Source organism: Lepisma saccharinum, chromosome 25, assembly GCF_977018435.1.
Source record: "Lepisma saccharinum chromosome 25, izLepSacc3.1, whole genome shotgun sequence".
In the NCBI taxonomy this organism is placed as follows: Eukaryota; Metazoa; Arthropoda; class Insecta; order Zygentoma; family Lepismatidae; genus Lepisma; species Lepisma saccharinum.
Window position 1 is genome coordinate 56,734,287 of NC_139253.1, and position 22,085 is coordinate 56,756,371.

Here is a 22,085-nt window from a genome sequence, read left to right on the forward strand (position 1 = left end):
AATAAGGGGAATCGAAGAAGCTTAAAATTATCCGCAATGAATCCAAATTGTGGTTCATAAAGTAAAATACAGCTACACTAAATGGAAATGTACTTATAACAAGAAATATGTCCTTGCTCTCCGATGCGTCACCACAGGTTAGTCAATAACCAACTTTGAGAGTAGTGAAGTGCGTCACAATTTTCCATGAAAGTGTATAATCTTTACAACAGCTTTATTAAAAGTTCCAAGTGCTTGAATATACACGACGTAACGCAGTACCACAAAAAATGCTATACAAATATGCTTTATAGTGCAAATCTTGAATTTATGCGATCGTTTCATGAGTTAGCCTCTGGTCATGGACATACAGCAAATCTTGTCAGGGCAGATCCCATTAATTGTCCATCATTTTAGGGATGTTAGTTTTTGTCCAAACAGTTTGTGATGGCGCTAATCACTTCCGTCTCCAACGGAAATGCCATAAAGCTATAGCAACTTTCGTATCCTCTTAGTGATTTCCCCGTTCGCCATAGATTATGAGACTTTCTTATCCTCTTATATATTAAAGGTTTCAGATAAGGAGATTTTCTTCGCACACATTGAAGAGTGCAAAATGCCTATGCACCCATAAGTTATAAATCAATCGATCAATCTGTACATTCCGAATCCATATTAATGCATGCTTCTTGTATTCGTTGATTCTCCCCATCGTTCGCTTTTAGCAAAAATAAATAAATAAGAAAAAACAAATAAATGTGCTACTTCAAATATAAAGCTATCTTATCACCTGATACTAGGTATCAATGGCAATTATAAATCGAGACCTTACGTTTTCTAATTGTGAAGTTCAAGAAGGTATTCGAGTGCAATGAGAGATAAGGAATAGTTGGGCGAAGAAGTAAACACAATGGAAAAGGAGATAGCCATAATCAAATATACTCATTTGAAGATCAAGAGGTAGAATCGAAATTTGCAAGATAACCGTGATTCTCCTCTATTACATAAGAAAGACAATTACATGAGAATTTCTCTTTTCTGAAGTCTGTTTTATCTGAAGTAGAGCAGGAGACACCATGTACAGAGAAATATTTGCCCTCGTTTTGGCCTCCACTTTCTTCACTGGAGAATGCTACTGGAGAAACATATACCCGACTTGGGAACCTAAACTTGTGGAGGGAGAGGTGGGGGAACCTCTCATTCTCACCCCCTACCTGGAATCTGGAGACTTCCAAACGGCTCAGAACCTATCTCGTGTGGTTGACTTTTCTGAAGTGGAAAGCTATTCTGGATACTTCACCGTCAACAAAGAATTCAACTCAAATCTTTTCTTCTGGTTCTTTCCGGCTGAGGTAAGTTTTACCCACATACAATATGTACCCTTACTTGCATGTATCTTTTTGCTACTATGTTGAAAAGTGGCTAGTAATTTTCTATTTTCAACGTCTCATTTTCCTTTTTTACAGTGTAGTGATTCAACCTATTCATTACAAGCCCTTCAATGTTCATTACTTTAGGTATTAGAAATTGTATGTATGCAATATGGCGTGAAATGCAATAACTTAAATTTTTATTTGCTTTTTGGTGTTGTTGTCGTGGTAACTTATTGTTGTAGGTTTTGTTTGTTTCAAGTTCGTGTATGTTATAAATAGACTCGAGCATTTTTAACGAGTCCGTTGGTCACGTCTTGTTAGCTCACAGATTTGACCTCTCATGTTAGAGATGGGGTTGCTTTCATGGAAACGAATTCAATAGTGACACCAAACTGGGAAAGCAATATTTACTTCTTTTGGCATTTGCACAATTTTAAATTGATTTCCGTCATTCCCCGCAAATTCCTTCTTTGCCTAAGAAATTGTGAAGCTCATATTTTGAAATATGAAAATTCAAATATCACTCGCGACCTTAAAGTAAAAGGGTTTAATCTGCAATTTTATGCGAAAATGAGTTTGTGACCTTAAGCAGAAAACTGGGTTACATTCCTTGTATTCCCTAAAGATATATTGATTGATTGATTGATTGATTTGGTGTTTTTAAGTCCACTTTATGCACAGTAAGGCTAATTGGGATTGGACCTACAGTTTAAAGTGGGATCCGAACCACTATGTGCCTCCACCGGGTACGAACCCGAGACCCCTTGATTACAAGGCAATGACACTACCACTGCGTCATCGGGGAGGCCCTTGAACTCCGTAAAGATCATGCTTTGACTATGCTAGTTTCGAAGAAATCAACAGGGTAAGAAAGTACTATTTGCAAATGAGGTTTTAATTTGGGGTAAAAAAGTTATATCTGCTTTGTTTCCTGTCTTTATCATTACCAACAAATGGCACAACGTTCATCTCCTACCTATCCATTTATTGGAACCTCCAACGAAGAGAGGAAGCAATTGAGTAAAGAAAATGTGTCAGATCTCGCTTATATGATGAAGTGGATGCCGGCTGTGGACAGACGTTACTTTGCTACGGTGCTGAAGAGAAACATATAAGATACTTTTTTTTTCTATTTGTTAACAATCTTGTTGTCATTAAGCGATATCTACTCTCAATGAGTACAAATACTTTTCATTTTCTGATCAGAAGGATATGCCGTAGCATGTTATGTTAAAATGAACGTTTTGTGTTTCCGCTGGGATTATATACTGCAACACTATTTACAACATGGTTACTTTTTTCAACTGACTCACTTTTCAATAATTTCTATTAAACTTTATTTCAAAATCCAATCTTCACACTCTTACGTAATTGGTTTATACGTAATATTGGATGAAACAATTTGAATTAAGTTTGTACTCTGGAGCACCTTTTACATCTTATTTACTTTAACACATAGTTCATGCAGAATATAGAATAACTACCTAATATATAACTAATTTCTCACCTTTCTTTTTTTGCCAAAAGTTTGAATATTTAAGGGATAAAGGTTCTAACTACAACTTCGTCGTTGCAATAACTGAACATTAGTAATATTTTTTCATTAATTTTCCTCTATATATTCCAGTGGGAGGGATCACTATACAAATGCCAGAGGCACAACTTGTTGGAATAATTAGCTTTCCCTGTGCACATAGTCAAATCTTTAACTAGCTCTCCTGAGAATATTACGACTTGGCAGATAGAACCTTTTTACTTTAAGGTCGTTACTTTCTCACCGTAGTTTGCAGGGTGGAAATAATATTTTTTTTATGTTCTCTAGTAACGTCTGTTTCCAAGGTTAACAAGAAACATTGTAAAAACGATAGTTTTACATCTCTAAACATTTCATTAAAGAGGCATGGTGTAGATATTTTCCTATCTTCAGTGCTAAGTTATACATAAAGATTATGCAATCTGTGCACTGAATCTAATTAATTAGATGTCACTCTTGTTCTAGTCCATTTGTAATCTGTAATTGTAACATCTGCGCGTACATTAACCAGTGCCATTCACAAACATCGAAACATCTGGAATAGATTTTTCGTTATTTTAGATATGTAAATTAATAATTTTGCAAACTCTTTTGGCATCAGAAAAATATTTAAAGAAGTTATGCCAATTCCAAAATTTATTTATTTTTACGTCGAAGTTGTAAAAGCCTTGAGGAAAAAAGTTGGATTTTTAGCCCCTGGAAACGAACGTTAGTATGGACGTGAAGAAGATAATTTTCACCCATTAAAAAGGGCTACGTAAACGATTTATGAATTTTCTGGGTTTCTTGGGACAATTTCCTAGGGGCTTCCTTTAGAGAGAATCTTTATGTTAGTGAATGAGTGAGTTAGTGGTGGGATTATGGATTAAAGTATATTATATTCGCACACTTTCGAGGTGGTCAATGCCAACGTCTTGTCCGCTCGCAGACGTGACTTCCCATGTTAGAGATGGCGTTCATTTTATGGAAACGAATTCAATAGTGAAACCAAAGTGAAAAAGAAAGAAAGAACCGAACAATACAAAATTAGCACTAAAATTGATTAACATCGTAAAAATAACGTTTTCATAATGATGACAATAGTTTTGTACTGTGTGAGTTAATCATAATTTTTATATTTTTGGGGGGAGGCAACATTTGTTGCACTTGTCGAATCTGTATATTTGTAAAATGTCATTGTAACATCTGCCCCGTAAATTAATCAGAACCATTCACAAAAATCGAAACATCTGGAAGAGATTTGTTTGTATCTTATACTGATAATTAATTATTTTGTAAATTCGTTTGGCATTAGAAAAATATTTAAACAAGATATTCCAATTTCAAATTTAATTATTTTATTTAGAAATTGAAAAGCATTGAGGAAAAAAATGTCGAATTTTCAGCCCTGGAAACGAACATTGCTAGGGATGTATGAGAATTACATTTTCAACCTTAACCCGGGAGAACACGCGTGGCTGGGATTTGACAGATTTTTTTTCTTTGCTTGCCTTTTTGCGCACGCGTGTTTCGTTCCACACCCCACGTTATCCATGATGGACATGTAAAAGACGCGCTGGCCGGCCAACAATATTTAGAGTGACCTTATACCATTCAAGACACTGAGTTTACTTTCTTGTGCTGTGTTTTTTACCGCACGCGCCTTCTCGTGTTATAGATTTAACAACAAATCTTTATTGGATTTTCCGTTTTCATTATGAAGAAGATTATTGAATTGATAGACTTCTTGGAAGAGTTGGGGAGAAGGAGAAACGTGATAAAGTGCTTGAAAGGCAATTGGAATGACGCCTTTTTGGCGACGAAGAATGTGAATCAGAAAAAGAAGGAACATACAAGCTGACCGCTCAGGAGAAGATCCCTGACGGAAGTGGAGTGACGTAGCAGCAGGCGACTCCACAATTAGTCGGGGGTGTGCATCCTGAGTGAAAAACACATGTGGGCTCGCTGCAGTCGGTGCAGCGACGCAAGTCGTTTAGGGTTACCAGAAGTTCTCTTTTACCCGGACAAATCGTGTTTTTCGGGTACTGAAAATACTCCGGGCGGGTTTTTAAAAATTTGGAAATAGCGTATTTTTTGTGGTATAGACAACTGCTTAACTTTAAGATTAGTAACAAAATGTTATTTGTAAACAATTGTTAATATTCTTTCCGTTTTCAATTTCAAAGCAAAGAAATACAACACTCTCAGTTGCAAGCGCAAAGAAAATAAACTTTTCTTGCAACAAAGAAAAATTCTTGGACCTTTACGTCTCTTCTGTTGTTACCGCCGCGCCACGTGAGGTTTTGATTTCAAAGCATTTGTGACATAATATTTACCACGGCTCTTGGTGAGCAGCAAGTTTCTAACAATAAGTAAGAATGTGCAATTCGCCGCGGCTTACTTTGATTTGAGTTTCATGCCAGAATTCAGAAATAAACAGTATTTTTTAACTGCCGTACTCTTAGTTGTTACATGGCAGTGGAGAAGTGAAATTCTGTCGATCAGCTATCTGAACCATGTCAGAAAGCAAATGTGTTTTTAGTAACGTCTTAAAAAACGGTTTCCTGACTTTAGGCCTGGAAGAAAAAAGATTCGAGGCAGAATGTCAATTTATGTTATTCTTTTAAAGTAAGAGACCAAGCTTCACAACCGTATAATATTAGGAGCATAGTGAATAAATATTAGAATATTAACTCATTTGCCTACAATGAGGCCTATTATTAGTTATACGGAAAAGGTGTAACATTATTTTACAGGGGTCTGTGATCTATAAGCCCATCAAAACACTAGTAAGCACAAAACGTGTGTCTTCGTCTAAAGTTAACAACATTTTACAATCTAAAAATGCCTTCTTTTTTAAAGTTTGTCATGTGGTAACCCTAAAGTCGTTGCCGTATATTCTTCTTAAAAGTCTTTGAAATGCAGTCTACATAATGCACAAGATAAGCAATACAAAGTATTCTGGCCACTGAAAGAAAAGCAGGAAACTGCTGTTGCGGACACACGCTCTGCGTAATTTACACAAATCAACTCCTACGAGTAGAATTGGCCGGAGATCTGACCAAACAATAGACCCTTTAATTGACATTAATGGCTTTTTTTTTCATTTTCGAGGGGTGACGCTATTGTTAATTAATCTAGTGCCACGTGTCGGGGATGGAGGAGGAGATGAGTCATCGATGACTCATGCACACGTGTGAGTTTGAAATTAATGGTTTTCCATTAGTGCACAAAAGATACTATTATTTATTCCGTTTTTACCCTAACCTAACCCTATTGTTGTATTTTATATATGCGTTTCTGCCGGATACGAGTCATGGGTGCTTTATGCACACGTGGGAACTTGGAATTAATGGTTTTTCCATTAATGTACAAAAGACACTATTATGGAGTTCGTTTTTTTACCCTAACCTAACACTATTGTTGCACTTTATATATGCGTTTTAGCCGGATATGAGTCACAGATGATTTATACTGACGTTGGAGTTTGGAATTAATGGTTTTTCCATTAATGTACAAAAGACACTATTATGGAGTTCGTTTTCGGACTATTCTAACTCTATTGTTGTACTTTATATATGTGTTTCATCCGGATATGAGTCACGGATGATTTATACAGTCGGGGTACTTGAAGTTAATGGTTTTTCCATTAATGTACAAGCCATTTGATGGCGTCAGGCAAGGTTTCCAGGCGTCGATGACGTCATGTGGCGACGGTGGTGGATTATATTAGCTATAATTAAGGATCTGGATTTACCCGAATTCAACCGGTGCCGATGCGATCGGAGGTAGAAGATATTATAACACAATATATGGCGTTATTCTATGTTCGCTTTAAAGGCGAAGAAATTGAACGATGTAGCCTATATGAAAACCAAGTATACGGGCAGAATGCATGTTATTAATAATAATTGCTTTTAAAAAAAGGGATTCAGTAAACAAATAAAAACAAACAATAAAGTTAAAAAAGGATAGCACTGACGTCAAACAACCTAACTCAGATAACAAGCAGCAACAAGGATAAACAGAAACCAACATGGAATTCAGAAAGGGACATCAAAGCCACAGTCATAGCAAAAATTATAGGTAGTCGAACAACCTAACTCAGATAACAAGCAGCAACAAGGATAAATAGAAACCAAGATGGAATACAGAAAGGAACATCAATACCCACAGCCATAGCAAAAATAATAGCTAGTCAAACAAGGTAACTCAGATATGAACCAGCAACATACCTCAGATATCTAGCAGCAACAACATAGAATAGAGTAAAACAGGGCATGCTTATGGAGAAACTCAACAACATAAGAATAAAAGGGACAGCCAAGGCTATTTACAGTACAGAATTATAATTACCCAAATACGCTACATCATACATAGCACCTGCGAATAGGAAATTAACAACATCAGCTGTAACTACTTATACCTGCTAGAACAACTAAGCGACTATAGTTAATCAGAAAAATACATATTTTCACGAACTGATTTACCTCTACGTTAATAATACTGTACTAGCAGAATGCTAAGGCTTCAAAAGATAGCTCCCAGAACAAAGTACAGCGTGGAGTATAGGGCCCCATGCAAATGATTATTCAAAGGAGCTTCGTAGATCAATAAGACAATAGCGATTATTCTAAGTACTGCAACTTGACCGAAAATAGGAAACCTACACAAGAACATCAACGCAAGAAGGAAAGATACTTACTACCATTACAGCAGCCACTCAATATTACAAAAGACCATGCAAAATATTCTACAACAATCTGCTTCATAACATAAAAAACTGCTAAGTTCCCAAAAAGTATCCAATCAATGAAAGAAAACTGCTTGAAAAGGGAGAACTCTCTACAGTCTCGCAGAATTATAGGAAAATAACAGCAAAACTTGGAAGCATACACACTCAATAATGCTCAATATGCATACACTTCACATGCAATCCACTGCAAAAGGCACATAGCAGACTCTCATCTGAACTTGGACACCAAAAAAACAGCACTTTGGGATTACTAATACTCATAAATACTACATTGCCTGCCCTTGTTTGAATAGTGTCGATGCAAACTTCATAGCAAAATATTGAAAAACGTCAGATGTATGTTCGTATAAGTGAGTAAATTAGTGTGTGTGTAGCGTGCGTGTGTGTGTGTGTATAAAAGAGAATATATGTGTATTTACCAGAGTGTGGTCTTACATAAATTGATAAAAACAGCAATATAGAACCTAATAGAATAGGAAATAGTAAAAAATAATGTTTTTAACATGCCAAAGTAATTAGTTTAGTTTGTTAATTATAAGAAACATAAGTTAATTACAAGAAATATAAATGAAATGCGCTAAATAAGTACAATTGTTTGGTTTGAAGGTGGTGAACATATCGAATTTGTGCAAAGATTGCATTATAACCAGTAAATTAAACAACGTTTGCCTTAGAATAGCACAAAATAGCATACTTATTAGATTAATAACAAACTTTCTGATGCAGTAAAGTATTGACTAGGGTTGAATGATTCAATTACTGTAAAATATTAGTCTCAGATTTAAGTAAATAAAGTGCAAACAATACCATTTGTTTGTAAAATTGGGTTGTTAATTCCTCTCATAGCAGAAATATCAACTTGTACACAGTAAATTTGAGAGTTTTAGCAATATTTGTCCTGAAATGAATATAAGTGTAACTTGTTAAGCGTGCCAAATACAAAATATTTAAGAAACAGTCCAGTATAACCTCAATTTTGAAAGCTAACAGTACCTTAGTGTTTCTACATAGGCGTCTGTAGTGGTAAAATACATCCAGTCCTTAAGATTTTTGGCCATCCATTCATCCTCAGCGTCACGATTTGTCACAAAAGCAAAAAAAGCGAAATCTTGTGGTTGTTATAATTTCTACTTTTCAAGCAATCACCTACACTATAGTACTAAGTTTAGTGAGTAAATTTGGTCGTCTTCCTGATTGGACTGTTAAATTTAGTAATCAATAAAAATATACTTACATAGAAAAAATCCTGATATAGTTGGATTCTCAAAAGTATGTACAATCAGTGTTCTTGCTACATTTAGCACCTAATAAAGTATAAATTGAAGTCTAGTTAGTGTTGGGCTGTAAAATGTTCTGGTACATGTAGTTACTTGAAATAGCAAATATTGGCTGTGTAACTGGTAAAGCACTCAAAAAAAATCAACTTCGTTTCCTCGTAGTACTCCCTGAAAGTTCTTTTTGCACGCCAATAAGGCTCTGGCGTGTGTTCCTATGCCTCCTACTAGCCTCTGTAAAATTCATATTGACCAGTGCTTAACCATTCAACATGCTATAGAGCCTAAGCTTTAAGCCTCAGTCAGTGGAATTTAGTTCTCAGGGACATATAGTGATTGTAGAATAAAAAATAGAAGCCTCGAATAATACAGCATAACAGATACAAATAATCCCTGGTATTACTAAACACTCAAAAAAGTCAATAGTACTTGCAACGTACCCCGAATAAAAGACTATAAGGGTAAATAGCATGGTAAGAAAAGTTTGGCAGGTGGACTTAAGAGCCACGTAGTCATCTGCTAACATCGACTTGTCCTGTGATTTGTCATTATATTGTTAAATAGTTATATTAAAGGGATGAATAAAACAATATTAATAAACATGCAGTTATAGTACTCTTGGTAAAGGGGTTTCAGTGCCTAGAGACATAATAATTTTAGTAACAATAAAAATTTGGCCTCTTATAAGTGCAAAAAAGTACAAATATTAAACATTTCATACAGTTTATCTAAAATGCAAAAGCAAAAATACAATAACTGCGCAACATACTTAAAAATTAACCAAGCCGTGATATTCTACTGGCCCATAATAAGTCTAAAATATACTCAAAAATACTCTGACATAAGGTTGACGGTTATCTGAGATCGAAATTTTAAAACTTTCTCTCATGCATAAAGTGGCTCTAGGAATAACTAAGCCTCAATAAAATGGAAACATGCAGTAAAAGCACTTGGAGAGTTGTGGTGATCACATCATATGAAAAACATGCAAGAACAAGAATATATGGAACCCTACTCATATATTTAGGAAACTTTACCTACCCTAGCAGTAAGAAAATACCGAGGAAACTCTAAAATAAACAAACTTTCCTACGAAGCAAACCAAAAATAGCGTAGTGGAAGTCAATAAACCCTAACAACAACAACAAGATTCAACAACTACATCAAAACAAAAACAACAACAATAATAATAATAATAATAATAATAATAATAATAATACAGTTTGTGGGTACAGTTTTATTTAAAAGAACTTCTTCCTTAGTGAATAGAGATTTTTTTTTAAATAAAGTACAAAACTCAAAGTTAAGAATTAAAAAATATAAGATACAAAAGGCAATAAATAAAAAAATTAATAAAAGAAGTTGAAAAAATTATCTTTGCAAGTCTAAACTGGAATAAACACTCCTGCCAGAATAGATGAAATTGTGATATTAGAGTAAAAAATGGAAATAAACTTTTAAAATAGCAAGTTAAAAGTTGAAAAATGTCTTTGTGAGTCCAAAATTTAATAAAAAATGTTGCCTGAATAGATGAAATTGTGATATTAGAGTAAAAAATAAACCTAAACTTCAGCTAAAGTTGAAGAAACACAGTTTGTGTGTCTAAATTGCCATGCAAACTCTTGCTTGAATCGTTCAAATAGCGTTTTATGAGTAAAAATACACAAAAAATGCGAAATATTGGCCCTAACAGTAAAAACATCTGGTCAATTTTACGTGAATCCTAATGTTTATAAGTCAATAATCGAAGGGTCCGTGGTTTGCAACCTAGAAATAAGGGCAAATAGTGGTTCGCATCCACTTTAACCTGTAGATACTGGAACTGATTGTTCCTAGTTCAGCCAAATTCCTTACGCCTTAGGTCAAATAGTCTTTGCAATGTTACGAAAGGCGGAAGAAAAAAGAAATTACTTCCACAAAATAAAATTGGAACCTCAAAGAAAATCAATACATGCGTGTAAAAAATTGGCGGCACCTGTCTGCCTACCATTCAGCTCCGGAAAAAGACCGATGGGGGACATAACAATAGAGTCGTTTCTCCCCTCACGCGTCAATGAACGCTCGCGGTTTGGGGTGACGATGAGTGCAAGCTCGTAACAGGTTCTTGCGGTATTGTTCCCTTTTTTTTAAAACAATTATTATTAATAACATGCATTCTGCCCGTATACTTGGTTTTCATATAGGCTACATCGTTCAATTTCTTCGCCTTTAAAGCGAACATAGAATAACGCCATATATTGTGTTATAATATCTTCTACCTCCGATCGCATCGGCACCGGTTGAATTCGGGTAAATCCAGATCCTTAATTATAGCTAATATAATCCACCACCGTCGCCACATGACGTCATCGACGCCTGGAAACCTTGCCTGACGCCATCAAATGGCTTGTACATTAATGGAAAAACCATTAACTTCAAGTACCCCGACTGTATAAATCATCCGTGACTCATATCCGGATGAAACACATATATAAAGTACAACAATAGAGTTAGAATAGTCCGAAAACGAACTCCATAATAGTGTCTTTTGTACATTAATGGAAAAACCATTAATTCCAAACTCCAACGTCAGTATAAATCATCTGTGACTCATATCCGGCTGAAACACATATATAAAGTGCAACAATAGTGTTAGGTTAGGGTAAAAAAACGAACTCCATAATAGTGTCTTTTGTACATTAATGGAAAACCATTAATTCCAAGTTCCCACGTGTGCATAAAGCACCCATGACTCGTATCCGGCAGAAACGCATATATAAAATACAACAATAGGGTTAGGTTAGGGTAAAAACGGAATACATAATAGTATCTTTTGTGCACTAATGGAAAACCATTAATTTCAAATTCACACGTGTGAATGTGTCATCGATGACTCATCTCCTCCTCCACCCCAGACACGTGGCGCTAGATTAATTAATAATAGCGTCACCCCTCGAAAATGAATGAAAAAGCCATTAATGTCAATTAAAGGGTCTATTGTTTGGTCAGATCTCGGGCCAATTCTACTCCTACGCACTTCTAAAAGCCATAGCGGAAGGCTTTCTGCTACCCTAAAATCTGTAAATGGACCGGTCCTTTCCTTCACACCCGCTCACCGTCTACCCTCGTTTGGGGATCTTCTCGTAAGCGGTGAGCTGTACATCCACTATTCATTCTGTATCTACGGTGAGCACATGTTTTTTTAATGTACGGAATTTGCAAATGGAAATCTTGATTGCAATGAAGAAGATGTGTAGTAAAGAGGTGAAATAAGTAAAAAATAGTAGAAGTAAACGTAGAAAACATATAATTGTAAATACCATTTAGTATCACAATTGTCTTCTTTCTAAAACCTTTGCATCAAGGGTATGTACAATTATCATTTTTTCATAATTATATTGTATTCTTACAATAAAAATAAATAGAAACAAAATAAATTTTGGTAAAATCGTGTTTTCTTTGCCTATTATATTTTTACAGAAGGAACAAAACTTTTTTAAAAGTGTGAAAATTCATACTAGTTTTCCTATATTGTATTAAAGAATGAAAGTTAATGTAAAAGATACAAGGAAACAAAAAAATATATAAAAAACTCATTAAAAATATGAAACTAGCCCAATAGACCTAAATATTCGATTGCAGTCATTTTGACCGCGCGCGCCTCCTCCCGTAAGATGTCGCCGCGCGCGTGCTCCCTGGTTAAAAGAGGGTTTAGTATTTTTTTTAATTTTCTCTGTATTTTGGGACAATTTCGTGTGGTGGTCGTAATGAAGCATTTTTTTTACCTATCGGGCTTCTTTCATCCAGAAAATTTATTTATTTATTTAATTATTTACATACATGAAACTACAGGCAAATGCCCAATTACAGTGTTATGTGTTATCACATTGAGTGTTACCCAGAATATACAATCAATAGAATCAATGAGGTACAACAATATGATAATATGTGTTAAAGTAATATAAAAAGTTATATAAAATTACGTCAAATCTTGTTTTGAAAGTAAGTTTCAATTTCCCTTTTGAACTTTCGTATTCTTTCGAAGATGCTCAGCATATGATTTTGCAAGTTCGTTTTACAACGTACACAATTTGCGAGTGGGTGCCGCATTGGCTGACTTTGTTAGAGCTCTCGGTACTTGAAAAAGCTCTCTCCGCGATCTTACCTTTCTATATGCTATATAAAAAAGATTTCTTAGAGCAGTTGAGAGGAGTATAATGAGTCGTTCAGAAGTTTATGTAAAATTAGTAACTGATGTACATATATTCTATCATATAGGGATTGTACGTGGAAGTATTTTTTAAGGGTGTCATAAGGAGTATACTTAGGGTAAACACCGTCTATTTTCAGTTTTAGGAATCGAAGGAACTTGTTTTTAACATTCTAAATTCTGTTGGTATTGTTTATATTTTGTGGGAATCAGACGATAGACACGTATTCTAATTTCGGCCTTACGTAGGTATTGCACAGCATTTGGAATGTTTCTGTCTTCTTGAAGTCGTTTCCAATTCTCAATATAAACCTAAGGTTTCTGTGCCCTTTTGCCACAATGCGTTGATGTGGCTTCAGAAACTGTTATTTTCTTTAAACTGAACACCTAGATCTTTGTAGCTTGAGACTTTGTCTAATGTGTGGTCACTGTTTGTGTAAGTGTGCATATAGGTTTTTTTCGAGTGAGTCATAATTTTACCTTTGCTAAAATTGAATTTTAGCTTGCTTTCAGTGAACCATTCTACGAGATTTCCTCTTGCAATTCCCAGGCATCGTTATCGTTCGTTATAGCCTTAAATTATTTTCAAATCGTCTGCGTACAGGAGTTCTTTTGGATTACAGCATTCATTCTGCGAGATCGTTAGCGATCACAATAAATAGCAGGGGTCAAAGGTTTGATGCTTGCGGGACACCCGAGGAGATCTCAAATACAGTAGACACGCTATAATCGTATCTAACATACGGATTCTGATCTTTAATTGATTGATTGATTGATTTGCTTTATTTTACTACGCTTTTTGTGCCACTTATGGCTAATTTGCAAAGATGAGGATGAGTGATGACATGATGAAATTGATGAATTGACACTCACAAAGATCCATGCCAAGTCGAGATTCGAACCCGAGACTCCTGGCGTCGTAGAGAGATGTGCTAACCGCTCCTCCACAGGGGCCGGCTTCTGATCTTTGAGATCGGAGCAGAGGTATTAGGAAGTCTTCCAGGCTGGTAGTAGCTAATTTGTTTCGTCACTTGTTAAATAATCTACGAAAACCTGTAGAGTTCTTTATTAGCTAATTAGCTTTATTCGTTAGAGGAGGGTAACATTTCTCGTCGCACACCTTCATTGAATTGATCGGTTGGAGAAATTTGATCAAGTTTATTCAGTGTTACTAGTTTAACCTCTATCCGCCAGACCTCTCGAGCTCCTGTATTTTCATTTACGCCAGAGCCCTTTCAAGCGCGGGCGTTTCAAACTTTCCACGAAATAAAAAAAAAAAAAAATCGTAACTCGATAACATATTCACATTGAAGTAGACAGATGACATTGGTCTTGTTTTCTTTGTTAAACACAGCACTTTTAGCTAAGGTAAAGTTTATACACATTGTTCTCCTAATAATTAGTGTTAAATGAAGAAGAAGAAGAAGAAAGTTGATTTAAAAGTAATTCTTGAAGCTTTCCTAGCGGCGAATGATGAAGTTCTCTTGGGATTCAATCCCTGAAGATGAGAGTGACGTTAGCTCTCGAGAGCTCGGAAGGCTATCCAGAAATCACCTGGCTGATATCCTGAGAGAACTTCTTCATCAAAGTTCATTTTCTTTAACGGCATGAGTGTACCCTCCTCAATAAACCGAATGGAATGTAAAAAGATCGGGATATAGTACATTTCTACAACCTTGCAAGATTTCGTTGAAATGAGACTGATAATTCTTGAGTGAAAAATAAAAACATTATATAAAGCGGAAGTGTTGCTAGCTTCGTGATAATGTTCTGAATTTTGCATTTAGCGTCGGCCCAATGGAAGCTGGATAAACCAATTTTCGAGAGACGCACGAAAGAAGACCACTCTATGAGAATATGTAATGCACGTGCCCCAAATTTGAGTAATACTAGAAATTACGATGTTTAAAATTTTTGAGTAATTACGGGAAATTTATAATTTTGATCTTTTATCCCCGCTTCTACCTGGACCCTTTATGGTGCTTTTTAACTCATTCTTGCGTTTATATTTCAAATTGTTCAAAAGAATGCAGAGGATGAGAAATTACAGTCACTTATATTTAATTTATCTCATCGTAGCAAAAAGGGAATCTAAGTGCTTTTCCGAAAAACGGTCGATAATTATGGTTACAATATTAAATGTATTGTTTTGTAATTCATAATACCTTTAGGCGTAAACTAATGAACAAAAAAGACGGAATTGGAATGTAGTGTATAGTTTTAAAGAGGTCGCGCTTTAATTGATGCCGTGTGCTAAAATGTGGTCGGAGGAAATTTCGACAATCGGACTTTTGCCCCGGGTAACCCCTGAATCCTTAATTGACGGACGTTTTTTAAAATGTTGGTTTTTCTTCATTCTTGTTGCTGAAACTTCTTTCTTTAAAATACGAAGTAGTTTTGAATATATAGAGTCATTCCATGCGAAATCAACACAGGCCCCAACCTGACCATCTCCGATTTTCATGAAATTCGGGGAGTTGAAACTATGCATGGAACTTAGTAACAATGACATTTTTTTGTCTCGTGCGTCTTGTAATTGTTAAGTTATTCAAGGTTAAAGTTCACATAAATTTGCCCTTTTCGAGCCCGCTTAAATATACTAAATGTGCTGTAACTCCGCCACTATTTTGCCTAGGAAGCTCAAATAAAGCTTATTGTACAGGGAATTGAACATGCTTTCCAGTGATATATAACAAGCCTACCTTTGGATACAAATATAAGTTTGTCACGTGACCTTGACCTTTGACCTTGAATATCTCAAAACATGTCATCACCGAAACTGGTGAAAAAAATATATTTGGTCCCTCATGCCATACTATAAAACATATCAAAAAATCGTTCTGGGACTGCAATGGGATCAGAAGGTACAAAATAATATGTGTAACTATGTGACTGATAAAAGCCTCATTACATGAACTATGACGAGTTAAATGTCCTTTAAAACCCCCTACAAAATGTAAAGGAGTTAACCTGGTGGTGAAAGAAATAGGTTAGGCACAGGGAGATCGCTAGCTGTGTGTGTCAAGCACAGGTCCGGCATATTGTTGACCGCCATATTGAATTGGACGCAAAAATTTCAAAGGGAAGGGGGTGATGGAACATATCAAATCAGGCTAGAATTTCACGAGAAATGAAGCGGCGAAAGTATTTCTAACTTATCTTGAGCCAGCAAAAAGTTATTACTGCATTCTTGTAACCATTTTTTCCTTTTCGAGGTGTTAAAAGCAAAGTATTATGAATGCTCCTAACGTGTTAGGAACTCGTCGAGATCACGCTGACATCTCGAGAGAGAAAGAAGCATACGCTCCATTGCATATGATTTTAATCAGCAACATTCATCAAATTCTTGAATAGTGAAGAATGTTGGGAAAAGTATCTCAAACAATTACGTGACACTTCCTTTGGAATGAAAAATTCTTCAGTGACGAGGCTAATTTTTTATTTTCACGGTAAAGTTAATAAAAATTATGTGCAATACCTGTGATTTGATAATCTACAGTAGACAGATCCCAGCCGAATGGTTGTTGCTGGTAAGCTAATGATGTGGTATAGTGTATGGAGAACGGGAATGGTTGGGCCATATTCAACAACGGAACCTTAAATGGTGAGGGCTTCTTGGATGTGTTAAGTAAACAGGTTTTTCATCCTTGCTTGCAAGATATGTCACTTTTCCAGAGTTTTGAAGCCGGACAGTGTGTGACCACACTATGTGAACATTTTGGAAATTTCTTCATGGTAAATTTCTAGGTAGATTGATGGGCAGACGGGGATCTATTAAGAGGCCTGCACATTCTCAAGATCTAATATCTTAAAAGGACCTTTACCGTCAGAAACATTTGAAGAGAATGGTGCATGCACTAAAAGTCCCTGATATTGACCATCTGAGAGAAGGCATAGTTGCTGCTTGCGATGATGTTGCACCTGCTACATGGCCAAATGTTCTATGAGAGTGTGAGAGACGTCAACGAGTGTGCTCACACGAATATCGACAACACTATAATGTGCATATATCGTAAGTGAAAGATATGCGTATAAGGTTTTGCTGCCTAAAAATAAGTTGGAAAAACCTTCGCTGCTTCATTTCTCGTGAAATTCTAGCCTGATTTGATATATCACATCACCCCTTTTCCTTTGAAATTTTTGCTTTGAATTCAATATGGTGGTCAAAATATGCCGGATCTGCGCTTGACACACACAGCTAGGGATCTCCCTGTGCCTAACCTATTTCTTTCATGACCAGGATAACTCCTTTACATTTTGTAGGTGGTGTTAAAGGACTTTTGACTCGTCATAGTTAGCCCCCCCGATGGCGCAGTGGTAGCGTTGTCGCCTTGTAATCAAGGGGTCCCAGGTTCGATACCCGGTGGAGGCACAAGTGGTTCGGATCCCACTTTAAACTGTAGGTCCAGTCCCGATTATCCTCACTGTGCATAAAGTGGACTTAAAACAACAAATTAACAACAACAACTCGTCATAGTTCATGTAATGGGGCTTTCATCAGTCACATAGTTACACATATTATTTTGTACCTTCTGATCCCATTGCAGTACCAGAACGATTTTTTGGTATGTTTTATAGTATAGCATGAGGGACCAAATATATTTTTTTCACGAATTTCGGTGATGACATGTTTTGAGATATTCAAGGTCAAAGGTCAAGATCAAGTGACAAAATTACATTTGTATCCAAAGGTAGACTTGTTATATATCACTGGAAAGTTTGTTTAATTCTCTGTGCAATAAGCTTTATTTGAGCTTCCTAGGCGAAATAGTGGCGGAGTTACAGCACTTTTAGTATAGCTATGCAGGCTCAAAAAGGGCAATTTATGCGAACTTTGACCTTGAATAATTTAACAATTACAAGACGCACGAAACTAAAAATTTTTATAGTTACTAAGTTCCATGCATAGTTTCAACTCCCCAAATTTCATGAAAATCGGAGATGGTCGGGTTGGAAATTGCACATATCTGTGTTGATTTGGCATGGAATGACTCTATAGCAACTTTTAGAAATATATCCCATAACAATATGGTGGTTACGATAACAAGCAAAGGGAAACAAAGGACTTTTTCAAACTTCGCTTGTTAATAGTAGTAACAATGGGTATATTGTTTTGTAAGTCGAGCATGTTATACCTTGAAAGATATACTAAACATGAAAGAGATAGATCTGAAATATAATGTATAGTTCTCAAGAACTGGCACATTAATTGTGCTGGTGAAAATATACACCATCCTGCAATAAGGGGATCATATGTGGTGGTCGAAGTTTCTACTGTCAGACGTCTAATGGTCAATAGCTCTTTTTGTACATAAGTTTGAGTTTTCGTTTTCTTAGAATGTGAACATACTAAGTGTTTATAAGTCACTTGTCAATATTACGATAATTATCTTATGTTAGAAACACTATTCTAAGGTACAGTCATAGGCAATGAAAATGGAACACCTAGATCCTGAAACACTCGTTTCCTGCAAGGCGTTATGTGTGTTGCCTAACTCTGCGGCGGTAGTAATAGTTGCCATTAAAAATTTGCTATTAAAAATCCACTTATCGCTCTAGAGTTAGGCAATACACATAACGTATTGCAGGGAAGAGAGCATTTTAGGATTTATGTGTCCCATTTTTAATGTCGGTGACTGTAAATAGAACCGCAAGGGAGGGTTTAGTTTACTAACATAGGTCGTAGCATGTACCAATTTGCATACACACGAAAAACCTACCTCCGAATTGAAATCACAATACACCACTGTGTGTACATCCCCACCAAAGCGAAAAGCTTAATTCCCACACTAAATTTAGGTATCTACACTTTTGGTTAGATTCAAATATTGCCAATTTCCGCAAAAAAAAATCGTGAAACTTCTAGCTGCACCATTAGCAAACTGACGCCTCAGTGGTAAAATGGGTTGGGTAGTGAGAGTGCTGATAAATGGGATTCATTTATCAATTTCATGAAAGTATCATTGTATTCTGACTTACGACTGGAGGAAAGTGTAAATATCCGCCATGCAAAGTACAAAAAATACAACGTCTAATTACATCTAAGTATCTCATTCCGATATAAACTATTTCAAATTCACTGCATGCTCATGTAGACAAATCGTCACTAAGCCTAGAGTATAATAGTCGAGGAATGATAATGTCGTCTGGGAAAATAAACAACAGAAATAAAAAGAAATGCCCTTATAGTACAGTATAGGTAAGGAATCCGATTTTATTATTATTATTATTATTTGTTATCTCAATAGGGTTACAATTAATCCATACAACATTTCATTTAGAAGAATATTAATACAAATAATGACTTGATGCCTCGTACCTGGGTACAACTGGAATTTTTCATTACACTTGTTTTCGGAATAATAGTGACACAATTTACCCCTTCATGGTCTACGAGTCTCTTGTAACGAATAATAGGTAATCTTTACAATGATGTTCGTCACACATTAGCCAACCTGTTTCTTTACCTTGTGGTTTAATATGAGAGAATACTCTTTCATAATTCAGTTCCTATTGGATGAAAAAGCGTGCGAACGTTGTTTACACTAAATTAGTAAGGCATGATATGAAGAGTCTACCACTGTCTGACCTGTAGGTTTGCCACCATCTTGAAAATATGACGCCTTAATTCACATTGAAATGTAAAAAAGAAATCTTCAAAACCTGCGCATTGTACACCATACGTTAAGATATCCAAAATCAAAGAACAGAAAATTTCCCAATGTTCACCTCCGTAGCCAACTGCAGAGCATTGTCGTTTACGGCTGTTGGTCTTCCAGCATGTGAATCTCCCAGAGATTCATCGCCGACCTTGAGTTATGAAACCAACCAACTTTGCACTGCCTGCTCATTTTCAAAAGCCTGGCATATTTTCTTTCCGCGGGCTGTCGCGTTTGTTCCAATTTTAAACTCATAGAGAATACAGGCTCCTATCATGTTGTTAGAAGTAGGCCTACCCATGCTTCATCTGTACTTACTGGTGTTAACATTGAACTTTACTGACCATAATAACCCGCTGTTGGAATGTGTATATGGCCAACCAACAACCGACAGTCCGGCCTTAAAATTTGTAACATTCAGAGTGTGTGAAGATTGACCTCATCAGAAGCCGACAGATTTTTATTTATATATCTAATAGTTCGTAACCACTTTCGAATGTACTTAAAAAATAACTCAATCCATAACTTGTATTAAATATCTCTTCGCTAAGGAAAACTTTGAGCGTACGCCCACCGCATAATACGAGGGGCGTATCATGAAGAATTACACTGTATTGTATTCGATACATACAGACATAGATACATTTAATCGGCTATATGCACTTTCTCAACATAGTCCCCCTGGAGCTGTAGACACTTACGCCAGCGGTGTGGAAGTCGTTCGAGACCATTTTGAAACCAGTTCTTTGGAGTTGTGTGCACCCATCGTTGGACAGCCTCATGGAGTTCCTCACAATTGTTAAAATGGTGACCACGCAGGGGCTTCTTCATAGCGCAAAACAAGTGAAAATCGGACGGTGCCAAATCGGGAGAGTATGCTGGATGTGGTAACACCTTGAAACTCGGTCGGTCAATAGCAGCTGTTGTTTCACGACTGGTGTGCGGCCGGGCATTGTCATGTTGGAGAAGCACACCTTTGCCCCATTTGCCTTGCCTCTTCTTTTGAATTGCACGACGCAATCGCGTCAGTGTTGTCACGTAGACTGCACTGTTAACGGTGGTTCCCCTCGGTAGCCAATCAATGAGGATGATGCCATCACTATCCCAAAACACAGTGGTCATTTGTTTCCCAGCCGTGGGCGCTGTTTTGAATTTCTTAGGTGGGGGCTACCCTTGTGTTTCCACTGCATGGATTGGGATTTGGTTTCCGGTTCGTGGTAATGCAGCCACACTTCATCACCTGTCACAAGCTTCCCCGTGAAATCAGCTGGATTCTGGTCGTAAAGTTCCAAAAGCTCCCTGGAAATGTGTACGCGTTGTTGTTTGTGGCATGCGTTAAGACATTTCGGTACCCACCGAGCTGACACTTTACCCATTTTCAAGTTACTTTGCATAATGCGTTGCAGGGTTCGTCTGCTTAATCCCGTAATCCTCTCCAGTTCCGTAAACGTCACACGTCTGTTCTCCAGTATGACATTTTTCACACGCGCGATGTTTGCGTCTGTTTTCACACTCACATGTCGCCCTGGACTCTTTCCCTTCTCCGTCGACGTTTGACCGTTTTTCCAGCCAGTTACCCAATTATACACCGTTTTCCGTGACATTGCATACTCGCCACACACGGCCACTAACCGTCTATGGATACGTGCCGTTGTTTCCCCTTCCTTCCACAAAAACCAACTCGTCCATCGTTGACCACGTTCATCTTGTTCCATGTTGTCCGCAACAGCACTCGTGACGTTGTGCTTCGACGGCTGTACAGGCCACAGACTACGCACTGTCACATGGTGCTGCCACCTGGCGGTAGATAAGGTACCTATGCGCCCATCCTGCGCAGTGCGTGGAATTGCGCCATTTCATTTTGCATTGAAACAATAAAGTGTATTTCTTTATGATACGCGCCTCGTACAACTTTACTATCCCAAATATGTATTACATGCGCCTGCCTCTATGTCCTGGTTTCCTCCAGTCTATAATATGTTCCGCCATAAATGTAGTTGTTTTTCAAACAAACCTTGTGCCATCCTCTACACATCATGCGTTTAGAAATATATGGAAAACATACTTACACGTGCGTTTATGTATACATGAAATTGTTATTTTCAGAAAGATCCTGAAAATGCACCTGTTCTACTGTGGCTACAAGGTGGCCCTGGCTCCTCCTCAACCTACGGCTTATTCATGGAAAACGGGCCTTTCTTCGTGAATGCGGATCTGACCCTCTCACCCAGGGAATACTCGTGGACTAAGGTTTTCTCCATGCTGTACATAGACAACCCTGCTGGCACAGGTGAGCATTAAGTTTCTAAAAAACAATGATTTGAAACATATATTAAATGGAA

General features: G+C 36.8%; 1 protein-coding gene across 1 annotated transcript in view; it reads left to right on the forward strand.

Moving 5' to 3' along the window:
- The first annotated feature begins 1,042 nt into the window (after positions 1–1,042).
- LOC145978606 (putative serine carboxypeptidase CPVL) overlaps positions 1,043–22,085 on the forward strand; it is a 56,270-nt gene continuing 35,227 nt past the window's right edge. Inside the window, exons 1-2 of the mRNA XM_083111328.1 lie at positions 1,043–1,331; positions 21,850–22,033. Of these exons, the coding sequence (XP_082967454.1) occupies positions 1,056–1,331; positions 21,850–22,033 (460 nt within the window). The 5' untranslated portion in view covers positions 1,043–1,055. The remainder of the gene's footprint in view (positions 1,332–21,849; positions 22,034–22,085) is intronic.